Here is an 18,986-nt window from a genome sequence, read left to right as displayed (position 1 = left end):
GTATAGATGGGTTAGCCGTGGGAAATGCAGGGTTACAGGGATGGGTTAGGTCTGGGTAGGAGGCTGTTGGAAGGGCCAGAGTGGACATATTGGGCCGAATGGTCTGATTCCACACTGTAAAGATTCTATGGACTCTATGGATATGGGTGGTGGGTGAATTATTAGATGAATTTGTTTTAAACTTGAGATTGAGGCACAACGTAGTTTCGATAGAAGGGTGAAAGCTAATCTTTTCTGGATGCCAGTGTTTGGAATCATTGAGGGCTATGAGGGAAAGGCAGAGAATTGTGACTAATTGTGACTAATCTCTCAAAGAGCCAGCACAAACACAATGGATCAATTGGCCTCCTTCATTGGTACAATGTTGTTTAACCCCTTACCCAGAGTGTAGCTTCAACCAGCAATCTGAATCAAGAGCAGGCTGTGAGAAATGGGAATCTTACTCCGGTACCATTATGAAGTTGGGAATGAGAGCACATCGTCAAAGAAGATTCTTTTGTATTTGTTTCTGGGATGTGAACATTGCTAGCAAGACTAGCATTTATTGTTGTTCTTTAATTGAATGTATTTTTCAGCTGCTGCTGTCCAGATGGTCACGATACACACACCATGTCTTTCGGACTGGAGTCCCAGGTTTTTCAAGCCAGGAGCTGTGGAGCAATTGTGATCTCTTCACAAGTCGGGATGCTGTGACCGTGGGGGCATCTTGCAGGTGGAACTGTCCATATGAACTGGCTAATCCATTGGCTAACTAGTAGATGACAGAGACTTGGGATAAAGGGGGCAAATTCAGGTTGCTAACTAGTGGAGCACAACAGGGATCAGTGCTGGGGCCACAGCTATTTACAATGTGCATTAATGACTTGGATGACAGAAGAAAATACCCGATTGACAAGAGGAATATAGACAGGTGAAGTGAGTGAACAAAATCTTGGCAGATGGAATATAAAATGTGGAAGTGTGAGGTTATGCACTTTGGCAGGAAGAGTAGAAAAGCTAAATAAATTTTAAATGGCCATTTAAATATTGCAGAAAGATGCAGCACAGAAAGTTTTATGAGTCCTCGTGCACAAATCGTAAAATGCCAGCAAGTTCAACAGATAATAAGAAGACAAATGCAATGTTAAACTTTATTTGCAAGGGAATGCAATATTAAAACAGAACGATCTGGTAAAACTATACAAGGCAGACCACACCTGAAATACTATATAATAAACTGTGAGGCTGGATGAACACAGCAGGCCCAGCAGCATCTCAGGAGCACAAAAGCTGACGTTTCGGGCCTAGACCCTTCATCAGAGAGGGGGATGGGGTGAGGGTTCTGGAATAAATAGGGAGAGAGGGGGAGGCGGACCGAAGATGGAGAGAAAAGAAGATAGGTGGAGAGGAGAGTATAGGTGGGGAGGTAGGGAGGGGATAGGTCAGTCCAGGGAAGACAGACAGGTCAAGGAGGTGGGATGAGGTTAGTAGGTAGGAGATGGAGGTGCGGCTTGGGGTGGGAGGAAGGGATGGGTGAGAGGAAGAACAGGTTAGGGAGGCAGAGACAGGCTGGACTGGTTTTGGGATGCAGTGGGTGGAGGGGAAGAGCTGGGCTGGTTGTATGGTGCAATTGGGGGAGGGGACGAACTGGGCTGGTTTTGGGATGCAGTGGGGGAAGGGGAGATTTTGAAGCTGGTGAAGTCCACATTGATACCATTGGGCTGCAGGGGTCCCAAGTGGAATATGAGTTGCTGTTCCTGCAACCTTCGGGTGGCATCATTGTGGCACTGCAGGAGGCCCATGATGGACATGTCATCTAAAGAATGGGAGGGAGAGTGGAAATGGTTTGTGACTGGGAGTGCAGTAGTTTATTGCGAACCGAGCGGAGGTGTTCTGCAAAGCGGTCCCCAAGCCTCCGCTTGGTTTCACCAATGTAGAGGAAGCCACACCGGGTACAGTGGATGCAGTATACCACATTGGCAGATGTGCAGGTGAACCTCTGCTTAATATGGAAAGTCATCTTGGGGCCTGGGATAGGGGTGAGGGAGGAGGTGTAGCATTTCCTGCGGTTGCAGGGGAAGGTGCCGGGTGTGGTGGGGTTGGAGGGCAGTGTGGAGCAAACAAGGGAGTCACGGAGAGAGTGGTCTCTCCGGAAAGCAGACAAGGGTGGGGATGGAAAAATGTCTTGGGTGGTGGGGTACAATCTCGTTGGGCCTGTGTTCATTGGGATTCAGAAGAATGAGAGGAGACCTTTTTGAAACATAAAAGATCGTTAAGGGGCTTGACAGTATAGATGCTGAGAGTCTTAGTCCCTCGATTGATTTTGATAGATTTTTATTGTCATGTGTACCAATACACAGTAAAAAGGTTTGTTTGTGAGCAGTACAGGTAGATCACAGCAAGCAAAGAATGTACAGATCAAAAAGACTTAGAAGTATACAGGTTGCATTGCAGATTACATTATTTGAGGCTAGAGTCCATTCAACAGTCTGATAACAGCCAGAAAAATGCTGCTCCTGAACCTGCTTGTGCGTGTGTTCGGGCTTCTGTAACTTCTGCCTGACAGAAGAGGTTGTAGGAGGTAATTACCAGGGTACGATGGGTTTCCGAAGATATTGGCCATCTTTCTGCAGCAGTGAGCCATGTAAATAGTCCATGGATGGAAGGTTGGCTTCGGTGATGGTCTGGGCTGTGCCCACAACCTTTTGTACTTTCTAACAATCCTGGGACCTTATGGAAATGCCAAATTTCCTGAGCCACCTGATGAAGAACAGGCATTGTTGTGCCTTCTTGACTGTCACGTTTACGTGGGGAGCCCAGTGCAGGTAGTTGGTTATTGTCACTCTGAGGGACTTGATGCTCTTCACTCTATCAACCTCAGTTCCATTAACGTAGATGGGGGCATGTTCTCCTCCTTTCTTTCTGAGTTTGATCGTCAGTTCTTTAGTTTTGCCGACTTTGAGAGACAGGTTGTTTTCATTGCTCCGCTTCACCAAGCCCTCTATTTCCTTTCCGTATTTTGACTCATCGTTGTTAGAAATATGTTCCACTATGGTGTTGTCGTCAGTGAACTGATGTGGGAGAGTTTAGGACCAGAGGCCAAATCTCAGCGTAATGGCTCGCCCATGTAAGAGATATGAGAAGAATATTTTTCTTTCAGAGGGTAGTGAATCTGTGGAAAGATTTACCACAAGAGGACTGTCAAGGTTGAGTCATTAAGAATATTCAAAGTTCATGTAGACATATTTTTAATCAGTGAGGGAATAGATGGTTATAGGGACAAGGCAGGAAAAAGGAGTTGAGGATATCAGAGCATCTATAATATCACTGTATGGCAGAAGACTTGACCGTCTCCTGTTCATATATCTTATGGTCTAATGATATGAATTTTGCTCTGGTTTATATATCATGCATAAAACTTAGAAGTTTGTGCAGGAACAAGTAGAAGGAATATTATTGGCTGGTCCAATTTGCTTTCTGGTTAATGGTATCCACCGTGGATATTAATGGATGGGGTGAGTTTTATTCAAAATGCTTCACCTGACCTTGAAGTGCTTAATGTGCACCAAAAGTAAAATGGATCACACTCCCCTAGTTCAATTAATACAAACACTTCCCGTTTTCACATCTTAAAACATAAAATAAATTAATCCTTTTGTTTCAGCAACTGTGTTTCATTGTGATGAATATCAGCAGATCACTCAATACTTGAGCCTCCTAAGTTATCTTGTCAACCTTACAAATACTGCTCATTGTGACAGTGTGTCCCTAATCAATGGTACCTGTCAGCTAATAAATTGAGAAGTTAAAACGTGTGGCTAGTAATTGGCTGTTTGATCATAGAGACCTGTTTGTCCTTCCATTTGGCAGGGCCTGTGACACAAATACCTATTACAATGTCGTGAAAGGAGAGGCACGAGTGGAAACACAGTGAGGCCAACGTAGATTTCTAGATATTATTTACCTTTAATCCATTGTTAGTCTATTTCCATAGACTTGTTGGCAGGTAGTTAGCTAACAGAGATGCTGAAAAATATAACTTCTGCTTCTCTGCTGGAACACAGCCAAATATCACTGTACTTTTCGCCTGCTCCGTCCAATCTCATTGACATATGTTAATGTGAAACATGCAGAGGAATATTAAGTAAATGTCACGCTGCCCTGAGAAGTACAGGACCAGCCCCATTGCAGTTACAGACATAGAGTCATACAACACAGAAGTAGACCCTTCAGGCCAACTTGTCCATGTTGACCAGTTTTCCGAAACTGAACTAATCCCACTTGCCTGCGTATCTCTTTAAACCTTTTCCATTCATGTACCTGTCTAAATGTCTTTTAAATGGTGTGATTGTACTCGGCTCTAACACTTCCTCTGGCAGCTCATTCCATACTTGCACCACACTCTGTGAAAAAGTTGCCTCCTAAGTCCCTTTTAAATATTTCCTCTCTCATCATAAACTTATGCCCTCTAGGTTTGGACTCCCTTACCCCAGGGAAAAGACTTTGTCTATTCATCCCACCCATGCCCCTCGTGATTTTATAAACCTCTGTAAGGTCACTCCTCAGCATCCTACACTCAAAGCACCACTTGACTAAATGTGGCATCGATGAATTTGAACAAAACTAGAATCAATGGGATTCAGGGGTAAACTGTGCTCTGGCTGGAGTCAGACCTTGGTTGGAATAGGGATTTTTGATCATGATTACACAGTGTTCATCACCATTCATGACTGCTCAGATATTAAAGCAGTCCATGTTCAGATGCAGTTAGATCTGTTCATCCAGGCTTAGGCTTAAGTAACATATGCATCACACAAGTGTCAGGCAATGGGCATCTTCAACAAGAGAGAATCCAACCACCTTGTTTTGATTATAAATAGCACTCCCATTGTTGAATCCCCTGCCCTGTCAATGAGAGAGAGATGAGGACAGGGAGTGAGGGCAAGAGGGAGACTGGGACTGAGGGGGAGTTGAAGGTTGGGAGTGAGGGGGAGTTGGAGGCTGGGAGTGAGGGGGAGTTGGAGGATTGATAAAATGGATCTTCCTCTTCCTGGCAGTGGCTGCAGCTCCCTCCAGTTGCTGCATTATATGGAGAAGGGCTCTTTGAGAGGGACTGGGGCTGCTGCTGAATGTTTCCGCCACTTGCTGCGCTCCCTCACTGCACTCAAAGAAAGAGTGGTCCATCTCCTCAAGAAGATGTCGAAATGGACAACAAAACTGCTGTGGGCACATGTGCTGACAGGGCAATGATGTCAGCTATCTTCCCGTCTATGCTCGCAGCTCTGCTTGTGGTAGCTGTCACTATGTACCAGCCTCAACACCTCACAGTTTTTAAATTGTTCCACCTGGCTGTTACTTGAAGCCTGAAACCTGTCCTAGAAACTGCGTGGAGAAGTAGGCCCTTTCGGTCTAGGCCCGAAACGTCAGCTTTTGTGCTCCTGAGATGCTGCTTGGCCTGCTGTGTTCATCCAGCCCCACACTTTGTTACCCTTTTTACCTACCCTGGTTTCACAGGTCTCCCACTTCCACCTTACACTCAAGGTTAGGTGTCTCTTTCACCCCTCTCCTGGATTGCACAATTTTCAAATACCAACATGGGGCCACAATGGGGAAAGGATCAGGCAAGTTATGCACACCAGCAACTCAGTGAGCTACTTTGAAAGAACCTCGCAGGCCCGAGAACTCTTACTTGTCCAGAGACTGTCTCCCATAGTCCACATTCTTGCTTGTTTTTTCATGTCAAAGCAAACGCCGTGAATTATAACGTTGCAAAATTGCATTTTAATAATTTCTAAGCACTACTTGCAGCTGTGTGGAAGTGTGGAACATCCACAGCTCCTCAGAACGAAGAATTCCAAAGATTTCAAGATTTTAAGTGAAGACATTTCTCATCTCAATCCTAAACCTGTATTTTGACAGGGAGCCACACTCTAGACTCCCCAACCAGATAAAATATTTTCTCAATATCCACTCCGTAAGCCCTGTAGAACTTCATTTTTCAATTTGTTAATCTATATTTTTTTCTAAACTGCAGGGAGTATGTGTCTAGTCTATCTCCCCTCAAAGGGCAATTGCCCTCCAGATCCAGTCCCGTGAACCTTCATTGCTCTTTCTTTAGGGCAAGTATGTATTTCCTTAGGTAAGGAGATCGAAACCGCTGCTTTAAATGTGAGTTCATTCATAATACTGTAAAACTTTATTAAGAATTTAGTTCTATACACAATCTCATACCAACAAAAGCTAACATTCTAGGGTTTTTTGGACATCAAAATAAGAAAAAGTGAGGTCAAGGAAGGATCTCTACAAGAAAAAGATTTGACTAAATTTAATTTAGATTAGATTAAATCATAAATCTCTTATTGTTTGCATTCAATAATTGACTAATTTTCTTTAAGTGGAAAAATTGAATGAATTATCAGACCTAATCTCAGGTCAATAACGTACAAGTATAAGAAAGCGTTGAATATGATAATCCCTGGCCCTGATTTCCCAATTTATCCCACCAGTCTAAATAAGTCACGTTGATATGATTACCCAATTTTAATAAGTAAATCTTAGTGAACAATTGATTGGTGCATTGTACTGGCATAAAAGATGTTTCAAGATAAACAAAATTTCAGAACAATTGTTGAATTAAAAGGAATATTTATTTACATATATTTTGTGTATTTTCACATGAATGCCATTTTCACATTATTTGTCAAAAATTTCTATTTGCAGATTGGGACAAAACATGCCACTTTGTGTCAACCCCTAATTACAAAAGTTAAATAATTTAGACCAATCATTTTGTTCAGTCAAGTGCCTAAAGTATAACGTTTCGTCATAATGCTATGGAACAAATCTGGAAAAGTGGTAGTTAAATTTCACAAATGTTAATAATTTAATAAGTGAAGAGGTTAACAACATATGGTTGAAGAGTGGAGTAACAACTTGATACATTCAAAATGATACGACTGGTAAGAGTTAGTAACATCCTTAATTTTCAACAATTTAATATTATACTCTTATCTTACATTACATTATGCACTTGAATGTTTGTTTTAATACAGCATGTACAGTAGAATCTATAATGCATCTCTAAAATACTCAGTCCTTACAGAAAGTCACTTCACCAAAGTCATACTGAGACCAAGCAGTTGGGAATGTATCTGTCTTTTGACAAGACGCTCTGCATCCCATCACTGGCCAGCGATTCTGGACGATCTGCATGTTCGGCCCCATGATTCCCAAGAAGGACGATGCAGTCTCGAGACACAAAATCCTGAAGCAGGCCACGTCTTGTTAGGCACTTTTCCTTTTCTCCTAAAATCACATTTATCTCCTTTCAAAAGTCCAGAAGAAGACTGTCCATAGATTTTGTTGTGAAAAGAGAATACCTCGACCATCTGTTCAGTCCTGCTAGATTTGAAAATGTTGGAGTAATAACACAAAATTTCTGAACTCTAGCACCTGGTCCCAATGTCTTTGCCTCTTTGTAGGTGTGAAGGGTGAAGATTACATTCCAACACCAGAGGTGGAGAGGATGAGCAGCTAAAACCTGGCCGGTGTCCAACGGAGTGGGTCTTGTGCGCCTGTCGCCACCCACCTTCTTTCACTGTGTGTTTCCCCCGTCCCCATTGCAGCCTCCCCTGCACCCTCATGCTGAGGAGTTAATGTTGCCTGAGGACATCAGGGTCTCGGGTGTGCCGCACTCATCCTTGTGCTGGTGCGATGAGTTGTCCGACTTGCTGGGGCTAAACTCCAGGGCAGCGGTGAGTGAGGGCTTGTGCCGCCGGGCTGGCCCACGGTTGCACAGGCAGCAGAGCAGGCGGAAGAACGCCCGCCTCATCTCCCGGCTGGTCAGTGTGTAGATGACCGGGTTCATGGCTGAGTTGAGCACGGCCAGGGCCAGGAACCACTGGGCCTTGTACAACACCGGGCAGCCCTGAGCCTGACATGCCACGTCGAGCAGCAAGAGGATGAAGAGCGGGGACCAGCAGGCGATGAAAGCGCTCAGCACGATCATCACCGTCTTGAGCAGTGCCAGGGACTTCTCACTGCTCTTGCTGGAGCGCACCGAGTACTTGCGGAAGGTGAGCCGGCGGCTGCGGGAGCGCACCAGGGCGTAGATGCGGGCGTAGAGCAGCACGATGGCCAGCAGGATGAAGCTGAAGACAGTGGTGCAGAAAAGGATGTAGTGCTTGTGGTAGAGAGGCAGCACAGTGGAGCAGTGTGGGAAACCCCGCAAGCAGTTCCAGCCCATGATGGGCAGGCCGCCCAGGAACATGGACAGGAGCCAGCAGCCGCTGATGAGCAGGAAGACACGCGAGCTGCCTCCCGAGCTGTGCGGCTTCATCTTCAGCATGGTCAGGTAGCGCTCGATAGCGATGGCCAGCAGGCTGAGCACCGAGGCAGCCAAGGCCACAAACATACTGCCTTCCCTCAGGAACCACTGCACCGGGGTCAGTCTGTAGGTGTTAGAGCCTGACAACAGGATGTTGACAGTGTAGGCGGCGCCGGCCAGCAGGTCCGACAGTGCCAGGTTGCCAATGAAGTAGTACATGGCCCGGTGGAACTTTTTGGTCTGCCAGATGGCCAACAGCACCATGAGGTTCTCCAGGATGATGAAGCAGCAGATGACAATGAAGAATATGGACGAGACGGTGAGTCCAGCCGCCAGGCCATCGGAGCTGACCCTCAGCTTGCCGGTGTAGTTGTAATGCTGCAGGATGATGTCCGGGTCCGTGTAGCTGTAGCCAGTGTACGCCGCGTGGCGCTGCCTGCCCGTCTCCATCCTAATTCACTTCGTTGTTGTTGTTGTTGTTGAAGCAGCTGGCGCGCCCCTGTTGGCCGGCAGATGGCGCCGCGATTGGCGGGTCAGTGAGGAGCTGCGGGACGACCATGGGCCATCGCCACTTCAGCCTGGAAAACAACAACAACCCGCGAGTTTACAAAACCATCCCAAACGTAATGTCTTCAAGATGCAAAAGGCAATCCTCCGAATTTCACTGAATTGCACAGGTAACAGTTTGCTTCACGGTATCAACCGATGCACTTTTTTTTCGCCCCACCAAAAATTATTTTTAGCTTTTTTCCCCCCCCTGTATTATAACCGACTGCAGCTGGGCAAATACTTTTAAAAGCTCCCTTTCGTTGCGCAAGGCGCTTTTAAAATGCAAGTTCTAATTATATGGAAACAGAAATCGTCGTTTAACGTTTCAAAGCGACTATCCCGAGACGGCCAGTAACTATCTCTCCATGTGCTTATGCAAAACAAAATCAGTTATTTCCAAAACAGCCAACGCAATCTTTAATAAAAAAAATTCCATCGTTAAAAATGCATTCATTTTTGCTGAAACACGTTTCAAGCTTCACTAGAAACGAAAGGGAGGCGATGGAAGCAAGTCGAGAATAAATTTAGTAACATTGCAACTTAGTTTGCGAGCAGTTTAAACGTTTTTTTTGCCAGACGAAGATTACCTTGGGTAATCGTTTAACGATTTACCGTTTAAAAATAAAAGTAGCTTAGAGGTGCGAGACCGTGAGAACAGGATACTGTCGGCGATTGAATTAGAAACCGGCGTCTTCTCTACAATAGAACCACTTGTGTAAAAGAGGACCTTGCTTCAGTCCCAGCCTGGCGACTGTCACCGACCCAGCAACATCAAAACCAACTTAGCTCTGAGACTGGGTGGCGATAAATAGAAGATGCACGCAGCTGATAACAGAGCAAAAACAGGAAAAAGGTTGACGCAGGGTATCCAGGACAGGAGCAGCCAGACAACAGAATTTAGCAGAAACGGTTAGAAACGCCCCGCCACATATCTAACGCACAGATAACTTGCAAAGAGAACGAAATAAGTTTCCTGAAAATGACAAGTGGTAAATTAAAAACCTCGTAAACTCCCAGAACTCGACAGCATGTCAGACTTGGGACCTCGCACAAGTCAGGGATGAGAGTTCAAAAGTAGCATCTTTATTTTTAAGCGACAAAGAAGTTGCAATTTTAAAAACAAAATATGCAATATTTATCCGCAGACTGCATTAAATAAATGCCCACGTGGCGCCAGTTCTGAACAAAACAGATGAAATATAGTTGGAGTCCTTACCTAGTCGCGTCTGTGGTAGCTGAGTAGCTTCCCACGTGTTGACGGTCTCAGCCCTGGGCTGTCAGTGAAACACATTGAAGAATCGAGCTGGTTTTTACTGGACAATCAGTCCACAAGCGCCCCCTTTTCCTATTTGCTCCAACAGCCTACACTAACCCTGTCAGAGGGGTGCATTCACTTGGCAGCGGTATTATTTTGTGCTGGAAGTCACCGATTGTGGATATCGTGCCCGTTATTTTCCACTGCAAACGTGAAATGATTGAATTCGTGCCGTCCGCTTCAATAAAGAGATCAAACAGGGCGAATTAAAACACAGGGTTTCAAATATGTAGATTTCCAAGGCGTCGGTATTTTATCATAGCCCGACCCGCGCCAGACATTTCAGGAGTCAGTAATCTTAGATGCAGGATCTGTTTTCTGTGCTGCTGAGTTTACTGCCATTTATGTGTCTTAAAAAAAATCTTTTGTACAAAGTGGCTGTCACTGCTGACAGACCGAACTGCACAGTTTGAAGTGGTGTGAAGAGACTTGCAATGTAGCCTTTAATTAGCAGTTGCTGGGTCAACTGGCAACAACTTCAATGTTTATTTCTAAACAAAAAATCAGTTTTGCTTACACCCCTGAAGGCCACAGTCAGAGGCGCTATTGAAAAGCAGTGGCAGAGCTTCCCGCTAACCGCAGTGTGTGACTGACTGCGGAGGGAGCAGTCCAGCTGGAGTTAGGTGGGGGGGATGGGGGAGTGGCACTGTCTGTACACTGTCTGCTCAGGGCTAGGAGGGGGCGGGGCAGGGTGAGCCTCATTTCCCTGAACCAAAGGCTTTGGAAAAATGGGACCTGGTCTACGGGAGCGGCAGCGCTGCAGGAAGTGACTGCAGAATCATTTGGACTGAATGTGAGGCCGACTGGGTGGAGTGTGAGGAGGGAGGGGGAAGGGGGATGGAGGGGAGATTCCGGGCTGTCACCGTGTAGGCGGTGGATGAAAAGTGTTGGAATCCGGCAGGAAGCGTTTTCTGCTTCCCCCATTAAAAAAAATTTCCCTTTTATTTTGAATATCTAGTGTGAGGGGACGAGCTTATTAAAGCTTGGCGCTCGTCTTTAGGGGTCAATCATGGGAAACTGGTGTACAGTTGCCAGCCCACACTGGAAACCCCTGAAGAGCACAATTGGTAACCCAAGGTCAGGAGTGGGGACAGGAACATTGTTCAGCATCTGTAGGGCAGCCACTGGAGTGTACCATAAAGGCCCACAGGATGGGGGCAGCAGCCATTGCAGGATTTCTCCTTGTGGAGGAGGAAGAGGAGCAGCAGCGGAGGAGGGCGGCCCAGGAACGCCGAGGGCACAGGAGGATAACCACGCGGCGAACAAACTACCCCAGGCACCGGGTGTTTAGGAACAGGGTCAGTTATTTAGGCTTGACAGAGGAGCAGTGCCTGAAGAGGCTGCGGCTGAGCAGGGAGGCTGTGACCGAGGTCTGCCATTTGGTCCAAGGTGATATACACGGAGAATCCATCATCCGCACGGCTCTGCCAGTGGCGGTGAAGGTCACAGCTGCCCTCAACTTCTACGCCACGGGGACTTTTCAGGCACCCACAGCGAACGTCACTGGGATCAGCCAGTTTGCTGTGTACCGTTCCATTAAGGAGGTCACTGATGCATTGATTCGACATGCTCCCACCTACCTGACCTTCAGGAGTGATGAAGAACAGCAACGACAACAGTACTTCTTCACCATTGCTGGTTTCCCCAAGGTACAGGGAATTATTGACTGTATGCAGGTTGCCATTTGTGCACCGAATAACAATCCCATGGCCTACTTAAATGCCGAAGGCTATTACTCTATCAATGTCCAAATTATATGTGACCACCGCCAGAAAATAATGAACGTCAATGCATGCTGCCCAGGGGGCATGCATGACTTCTACATTCTGATGCAATCTGAGGTGCCCTTGATCTTTGAAGGAGAAGGAAAGTTGAACGGATGGCTCCTTGGAGATCTAGGCTATGTGCTGCAGCCATGGCTGATGACACCGCTGCGTCTTCCCAGCACTGAAGCTGAAAACAGATACAATGTTGGACACGCACAAACCAGCAGATTCATAAAACAGACATTTGGACTGCTGAAGAAACGCTTCAAGTGTTTGGATCGTTCAGGGGGTGCGCTGCGATATGCTCCAGAAAAAGTCAGCAAGATTGTAACTGTGTGCTGCATGCTGCACAATATTGCTATGGACTGTGGCCTCTCCTTGGATTTAGACGAGGAGCTTCAATCCATAGAAGATGAGGAAGATCACGGCCCACAACAGCCACCAGCCCTGGATCAGCCGCTACAGGCAGCGAGACAGATGCGTGAGGAAGTCATTGCTCAGTTCTTTAGTTGAGGGCTTATGCTGCTGCCTGGACAGATTTATATTTGGACTTGGTTCTTCTCATTTTTGCGTTTTGGACACGGAACAGTTCTTTTTAATTGCTTCTCTACTTTTTGTAATTTCTGCAAAATAAAATAAGACTTTAAAACTATCATAAAATATGCAATATATTAAATAAGTGTGTTTTATTTTGAGTTGGTGGGCTTGCACTTTCATGGCATATGAATAAAGTGTGGTGCCTTTCCAAGGGCTACACCCCTACATGCTTCTTCAGTTGTGAAAATAACAAGAGATGGCTTCGCACATGAATAAGCAAACATCTCTTTTCTGGTTCGTTTCTGAGATTTGGCCATTATTGGTAAACATTTATTAACCATCACCAGTTGCTTTTGAGAAATGGTAGCAGCTCTTGAATCACGATAGTCCGTATGGTCTAGCTACCTCATTGGGAAGGAAGTTCCAGGACTTTAATCCAGAGATAGTATGAGTATAGAATATGGTTTTAAGTCAGAATGGTGTTTGATTTGGTAGGAAACTTGGAAGTGGTGGTATCACCAAGCATTTGTTGTCCTTGTTTATCTAGGTAGTAGAGATGATGAGTTCCAGAGGTGGTGTTGAAGGAAGCTTGGTGAGGCACTGCAGTGCATCTTGTGGGAAGTGTATACTGCTGCTGATATGCATCAGTAGTAAAAGAGTGAATGTTCAAGATGGTCAGTGGAGTGCCAGGATAGTATTGAGCATTTTGATTGCTGTTGGAGCCACACTCCTACGGGCAAATTGTGATATTTGGGAATGAAGGGGTAAGAGTTAAGAGGAAATTATGCATCAAAGAATTCCCAGCCTCTGCTCTTGTAGCACAGTATTTATATGGCTCTTCCAATTAAAATTCTCATAAATAATGACACCCAGTAAATGTTTGGTCACAGATTTGTTAATTGTAATGTTGTTGAATGCCAGGGAAAGATGGTTAGATTTTGTTTTGTTGGACGTCATTATTTGAAATTTGTGCAGCATGGTTGTTCTTTATTTAGAAGACAAGGCACGGATAATGAAGGAAGGAAAAGGAAACAAATTCTGCACTCTAGATCTGACTACCTTCTTAGAAAATCCTGCATCATACACCCAAAAATCTGCAGGTCAGTAATCAGCCTGTTTAGCTGTGTGAAGACCCCTGGCAGATGCTCAAGACCCTGAATAGATGCCATGGTCAAATTACTCTCAATTGGCCACTTAACAGCTAGTAGAGAGATGTAGTCATGGTGTTATCAAAGCTGGGACTTGAATATTGAAGCGTATTTAACATTTTGAAAAGATAAAAATCCAGGACAAGGTGTTGGGGTAGTTTTTGCTTATCTAGGGGTGTTATTACTACAGTTATGAGACATGGCCTTTGATTAAAACAGCAAAATGTAGAATATAGAACAAAAATAGAAACTGCTGGAAAAGCTCAGAGATGTGGCAGCATTTGTGGAGAAAAAAATCAGAGTTAACGTTTCAGGTCTGGTGATCCTTCCAATGTAGATTATGTTTGGTTAGAGAGAAGAAAGGTAGGAGACCATTTGTAGGGGTTTATAAGCTCTTTAATAGTAGTAACACAGTGGGTCAGAGTCAAGAAAAAGAATAAACGGAGCATTTAGGAAAGGTATTGCAGTTATAAAGGGGGTTTAATCCACGTGTAAATTGGGTGAAAAAGATTGGAAAAAAGAGCCTGGACAATGAGTTAATAGTGTACACTTGGATATATATTTTGAGCAGTACATTCTAAAGTCAACAGGAGCCTTTCAAGATTTATGTGATAAAAGTGTATGATATATTTTTGCTTTCAAATTTGGGGTTTTAAAATAAAGGTAGATGGATTTTGAATTCAGTGAGGCAACCTTTTATATAAAAAAAGGTCAGAAAGTAATTTGGAATAGTGACCAAATAGGTCATTTTCAAGAAAGCATGTTATTCTGTCATATGCCCAGTAGGGTCCCTGTGAAGTGAATTGATAGAATGCTTATACCACTGTGTTTATGACAGACAGATTACACAGACCCTGGGGGAGCTCATTTAGTTTTGACTTCAGGAGAATCAAAAGTTAAGTTCTGAAGAAAAGATTCCTCCCAGCAGAAAAATCAAGTTTTCAGATGAGCAGAACAATTACTCTAGCAGAAGAGGTTTAGAATTCAAGCTGTGAGAGTTTGTACACAAATTTTCGAATTGTCAGAACTGAAAATAGTATTAGGCCATTAGAACTGAAAGGAGAGAACACAGTGTGGAGCTGGAGGAACACAGCAGGCCAGGCAGCATCAGAGGAACAGGAAAATGACGTTTCGGGTCGGGACCCTTCTTCAGAAATGGGGTGGGGGAAGGGAGCTCAGAAACAAATAGAGAGAGGGGTGGTGAGAAGGTAGGTGGGATGGTGATAAATGAGTGCACGTAGAGAGTGGTGGGTACTGGTCAGTGAGATGGGAGGAGCAGATGGGTAGGAGAGAAGATGGACAGGTTGTGGCAGGGATGAGAGGGAGGGTTGGTCATGGGATGAGGCCCCTGAGAGGAGGCCCAGATCAGCAGAACTGGAGAGAAATCATAAAACCGTCTCAGCACTCCAAGAAGGAAAAATGAAAAGAGTCAGTTAGATAAGAAATTAGAATTGAGACAACCTGATAGTTCTTTGGGATTGTGTATCTGTAATGGATATTGCTGGAAGAAAGGTTGAAACTTTGTTTTGCTGTTTATATATTTTCTTCTAAACTCTTACTTGTTTAGCTTTCTTTATTTTGTGGGTCAAACATGTGCTATTGTGTAAAAAAGAAGATTTACAGCCTAATGTCAATATGAAACTAAATTTATCAAGCCAATTTTTACTGAGATATGGCTTGTCAATATTAACTTCAGCTGATATCATTACATCTCGTAATGAGCAATGAGATAGGATTTACCTCATGTTAAAGGAATGTCAACAAGAAGTGACAACTATCATTACTTGAATTTCATGTTCAGTATGAAAATATGGGTCCACAACAAGCATTTTAAGCTTAGATAAAAGTTATTAAAATGGTATGAGATCAAAGCTAACTGAAATGACCGGGAAACTAGCTAATGGGGAGAGAGTAGAAAGTGAGAAGGAAAGACTCTTTGAGAAATATGCTTCATCCATGACTCAGTCAGGTAAGGGTAGTATGAAATTGAAGAAACATTGTATAAATCTGAAAGGTTAGTGGTAGGTCAGAAGATTGGTCAGATTTTAAGAACTACCAAAGAATGACTAACACAATAATGAATGGAGAAAGGAAAGAGTGAAAGATGCTAAGCTGGTAATATAAAACAACAAACGTATTAAGCATTTAAATATAAAAAGAGTAACTAAAGTTACAATTGATTCACCAGAAAGTGATAGTAGGGGATTGAAAAGAGCAGTCAGGAAGTGATGGTGGTGGTGGTCTTTATTCAGAGAAATGTAGATGTCGTTGACAAATCGTGCATTTGCTGCTCTCCTATAATTTCCCTTAAGTTGAGTGGCTTTCAGGGTGGCTTAATTACCCTTTTCAGAGGGTAGTTAAGAGTCAACCGCATTGTTATGGATGTGGAATCACAATTAAGACAGACCAGATCAAGGACATTAATGAACCAGGTCAGATTTTACAACAAAATGTCACAGTTTGTGGTTAGCTTCAAGATATTGACTCATTAATTTATTTAAATTCCAGCAGCTGCCATCATGAGATTTGAACCCATAGCCCTGAGCATTAACACAAGCTTCTGGATTACTGTCCGGTGAAACTGACTCTATACAATCATTGCCCTGTATAGCTGTGCCCTTCTTCATTGTAGGAGACTTTTGGAAACATCCCAAATATGCTTGAAAATGAAGAGATGAAAAGAAAGAGGAACTTAACACAAACATCACTAGAGAAAAGGTGTAGGAAAGTATTTTAGACCTAAAGGCTAAAGAGTTTCCAGCATTTGGTGCATTAATTATTATCTTCCAAAATGCCTTCATTTCTGGCAGTGTCCTAACACATCAGAAAATAGCAAATGTAACACCTTTAATCAAGAAAGGAAGGAGATTGAAAGTAAGAAATTTTATTTGCCGAGTGTAATTGTCAAATTGCGAGAATCCATTACTGAGGATGTAATAGTGGTTTACTTTTAAAATCATTCAGTGGCCATTTAGAACCAACAGGGTGTTGTGAAAACGAAATTGTGTTGAACTAATTTATTTGAGATTGTTGAGGAAGTAACAAGCAAGTTGAATAAAGCGAGGCCTGGCGATGTGGCGGACTTTGATTTCCAAAAGACAATCAATGACGTATCACATCAAAGTTTAATCTGCAAGGTATGAACATATGGCACAGGGGACAACACATTTAGCATGGATCAAGGATTGGTCATCTAACAGAGAAAAGAGAGTAAGAGTTGGATGAAGGAACTATACATATAGCAACTCAATTTAATGATGGCTCCTGCAAACAATTAAGAAGGTATATTGCCATTTATTGCAAGGAAATAGAATACAAAAGTGGGGAGGTTTTTTGACAGCTGCCGAGGGTCTTGGTAAGATCTCATCTGGAATATTGTGCACAGCTTTCGGAATTGATATAAATGCTTTGGAAGTAGTTCAGAGAAGTTTCACGTGGGATGAAAGATTTGTCAAAAAAGGTTAGACAAGTTGGGCACGTATCCATTGATGGGTGAGAGGTGAACGAATGAGGCGATCTTACTGAACCATTTAAGATCCAGAGGGGATTTGCTAGTGTGGATATTAAGTCATAGAGTCAGAGAGGTTATACAGAGTGGAAACATGCCCTTTGGCCCAACTTGCCCATGCTGACCAGGTTTCCTAAACTGCATTTGGCCCATATCCCTCTAACGCAGTTGAGGCTGGGTCATTGAACTCACTGAAAGCAGAATTAGATTTTTTGGTAGGTGTGGATATCAAACATTATGAGGGCAGACAGGAACATGGATTTTTAGACCATAAGCCAATCCGCCAAGTGAAAAAGCTTGCTGGGCTGAATAGCCTTCCCTTGCTCTGAGGTCCTGTGTTCTAATGAGCAGGCTCAGAGTTGATCAATTTATGCAATGAAAGTATGCATGAGGTCAGAATCTAATCTCAGGATCAAATATGAGAACCAACTTTATCTCAGAAAGTTGCTTGGATGAAAAATGGAGTCAGTAGTTAGGAATGAAGTATGTAGCAGGGATGAAAATAATGACTTCAGGTTCCTGAAATTTAGTAGTTGGAAATTTTTGCTTATCCAGTATTGGGTGCTCAATAAGCAAAATGATAACTTAGCAACAGTGAAGGTGTTGAGTGCAGTGATGGTGAGATTGAACTCCTCTCAGGTGTTTTCTATTGATTTGGACAAAGGCTGTAATGAAGTCTGGATCCAAATAGGCTTGACAAAATTGAACTGAACGTTGGTGAACTGGATCTTATGGCTAAATGCTGCTTGATAGCACTGTTAATAATACCTTGAATGGATGTCCTATTTTGAGCTGTTAGGTCTATTCTGAATCTATCCCATTCACACTAGTACTGTTCTTAGTGACGAGATAGGATTTTATCTACATAAGGACAGTTGGGTGGTGGTCACTCTGAGATACTTTCTAACCAACCTGTTCCTACCATTGCTGTGATGGACAGATGTATTTGTGACAATTTGATTGATGAGTCTGAGGTCCCTCACCATGCAGCATAGGTCCAGACTGTCAATCACATTGTCCTTCATGGATTGGTCAGCTTGTCCAATAGTGATGCTGCTGAGCCAGTCTTGGTCAGAGTAATTGAAGATCCACCCCCCCCCCACCCCCACCTCATTCAGAGTACATTTTGCACTCTGCTGCCTACCTTCAGTGGCTTTTCAAAGTCGCATTCAACATGGAAGAGCATTGATTTAACAACTGAGGGAAAGCAGTGGGATGTGATCAGTAGGCAGTTTCCTTGCCTATGTTTGCTCTGGTATTATGAGACTTCATAGCATCTGCAGCAGCCCTGCAGCTCAGAGGGAACGCTGGTCTGCAGTTAGTGTCAAGGGTGCTCTGGACCTTTCTCTCCCAATGTATAGCACAGTGCCACTGCCTCTGCTGTATCTGTCCTTTCAGTGAGACAGGACAAACCCAAGGTTTGTGACAGAGGAGTCTGAGACATTGACTGAAAGGTGCAATAAGGTCATAATGAATGCAGCTGTCCCAGATTTAGCAAAAGTTGTCGATTGTTGATGAAAAGAACTTCGGCTGTGTTATTGAACGGGAAGGGTGTGCCTTTGTTGCTTCCTGTGTCTAGACCAATGTGGGGTTGTTAATTCAGTTTTATTCTTAGCTCACTTTTCTATAGCAGTTTAGTACAATCGAGTGCTTTGCTTGGCCATTTCAAGGGACACTTAAAAGACAACAACAGTGCTGTGTGTCTGGATTCACACGTGGGATAAGGACATGATATTAGTGCAACATCCAAGTTATATAGTTTCATGATCATTATTATTAAATACTGGATTTCTGTTCTAGTTTTTTGAGTTATTTAACTGAATTTTCTGATGGAATTTGAACATATATATGTTCTATG

At 43.7% G+C, this 18,986-nt stretch overlaps 1 protein-coding gene and 1 long non-coding RNA gene across 4 annotated transcripts in view; one reads left to right on the top strand and one right to left on the bottom strand.

Moving 5' to 3' along the window:
- Positions 1-6,604: 6,604 nt before the first annotated feature.
- s1pr1 (sphingosine-1-phosphate receptor 1) lies at positions 6,605-10,749 on the bottom strand. Of its 3 annotated transcripts, none has more exons than XM_048538837.2 (3): positions 10,071-10,749; positions 9,442-9,679; positions 6,605-8,883 (listed from the first exon to the last, which is right to left on the bottom strand). In XM_048538837.2, the coding sequence occupies exon 3, from the start codon at positions 8,753-8,755 to the stop codon at positions 7,619-7,621; it is 1,137 nt and encodes a 378-aa protein (XP_048394794.1). In that variant the 5' UTR covers positions 8,756-8,883; positions 9,442-9,679; positions 10,071-10,749; the 3' UTR covers positions 6,605-7,618. The 3 variants fall into 3 exon arrangements, with proteins under 3 accessions (XP_048394794.1, XP_048394795.1, XP_048394792.1); XM_048538838.2 differs by having other exon boundaries at positions 9,467-9,679; XM_048538835.2 differs by lacking the exon at positions 9,442-9,679.
- Positions 8,128-18,986, top strand: part of LOC125456109 (uncharacterized) — a 71,692-nt gene continuing 60,833 nt past the window's right edge. Inside the window, exon 1 of the long non-coding RNA XR_007248392.2 lies at positions 8,128-8,982. This is a non-coding gene — a long non-coding RNA (uncharacterized LOC125456109). The remainder of the gene's footprint in view (positions 8,983-18,986) is intronic.

Source organism: Stegostoma tigrinum, chromosome 8, assembly GCF_030684315.1.
Source record: "Stegostoma tigrinum isolate sSteTig4 chromosome 8, sSteTig4.hap1, whole genome shotgun sequence".
In the NCBI taxonomy this organism is placed as follows: Eukaryota; Metazoa; Chordata; class Chondrichthyes; order Orectolobiformes; family Stegostomatidae; genus Stegostoma; species Stegostoma tigrinum.
Note: the sequence above shows the minus strand (reverse complement) of the source record. Positions and strands in the feature narration are given on the sequence as shown.

What these genes read in the sequence shown, in the direction of transcription:
- s1pr1 (XM_048538837.2), bottom strand. Translation starts at nt 8,755, where the DNA reads ATGGAGACGGGCAGGCAGCGCCACGCGGCGTACACTGGCTACAGCTAC.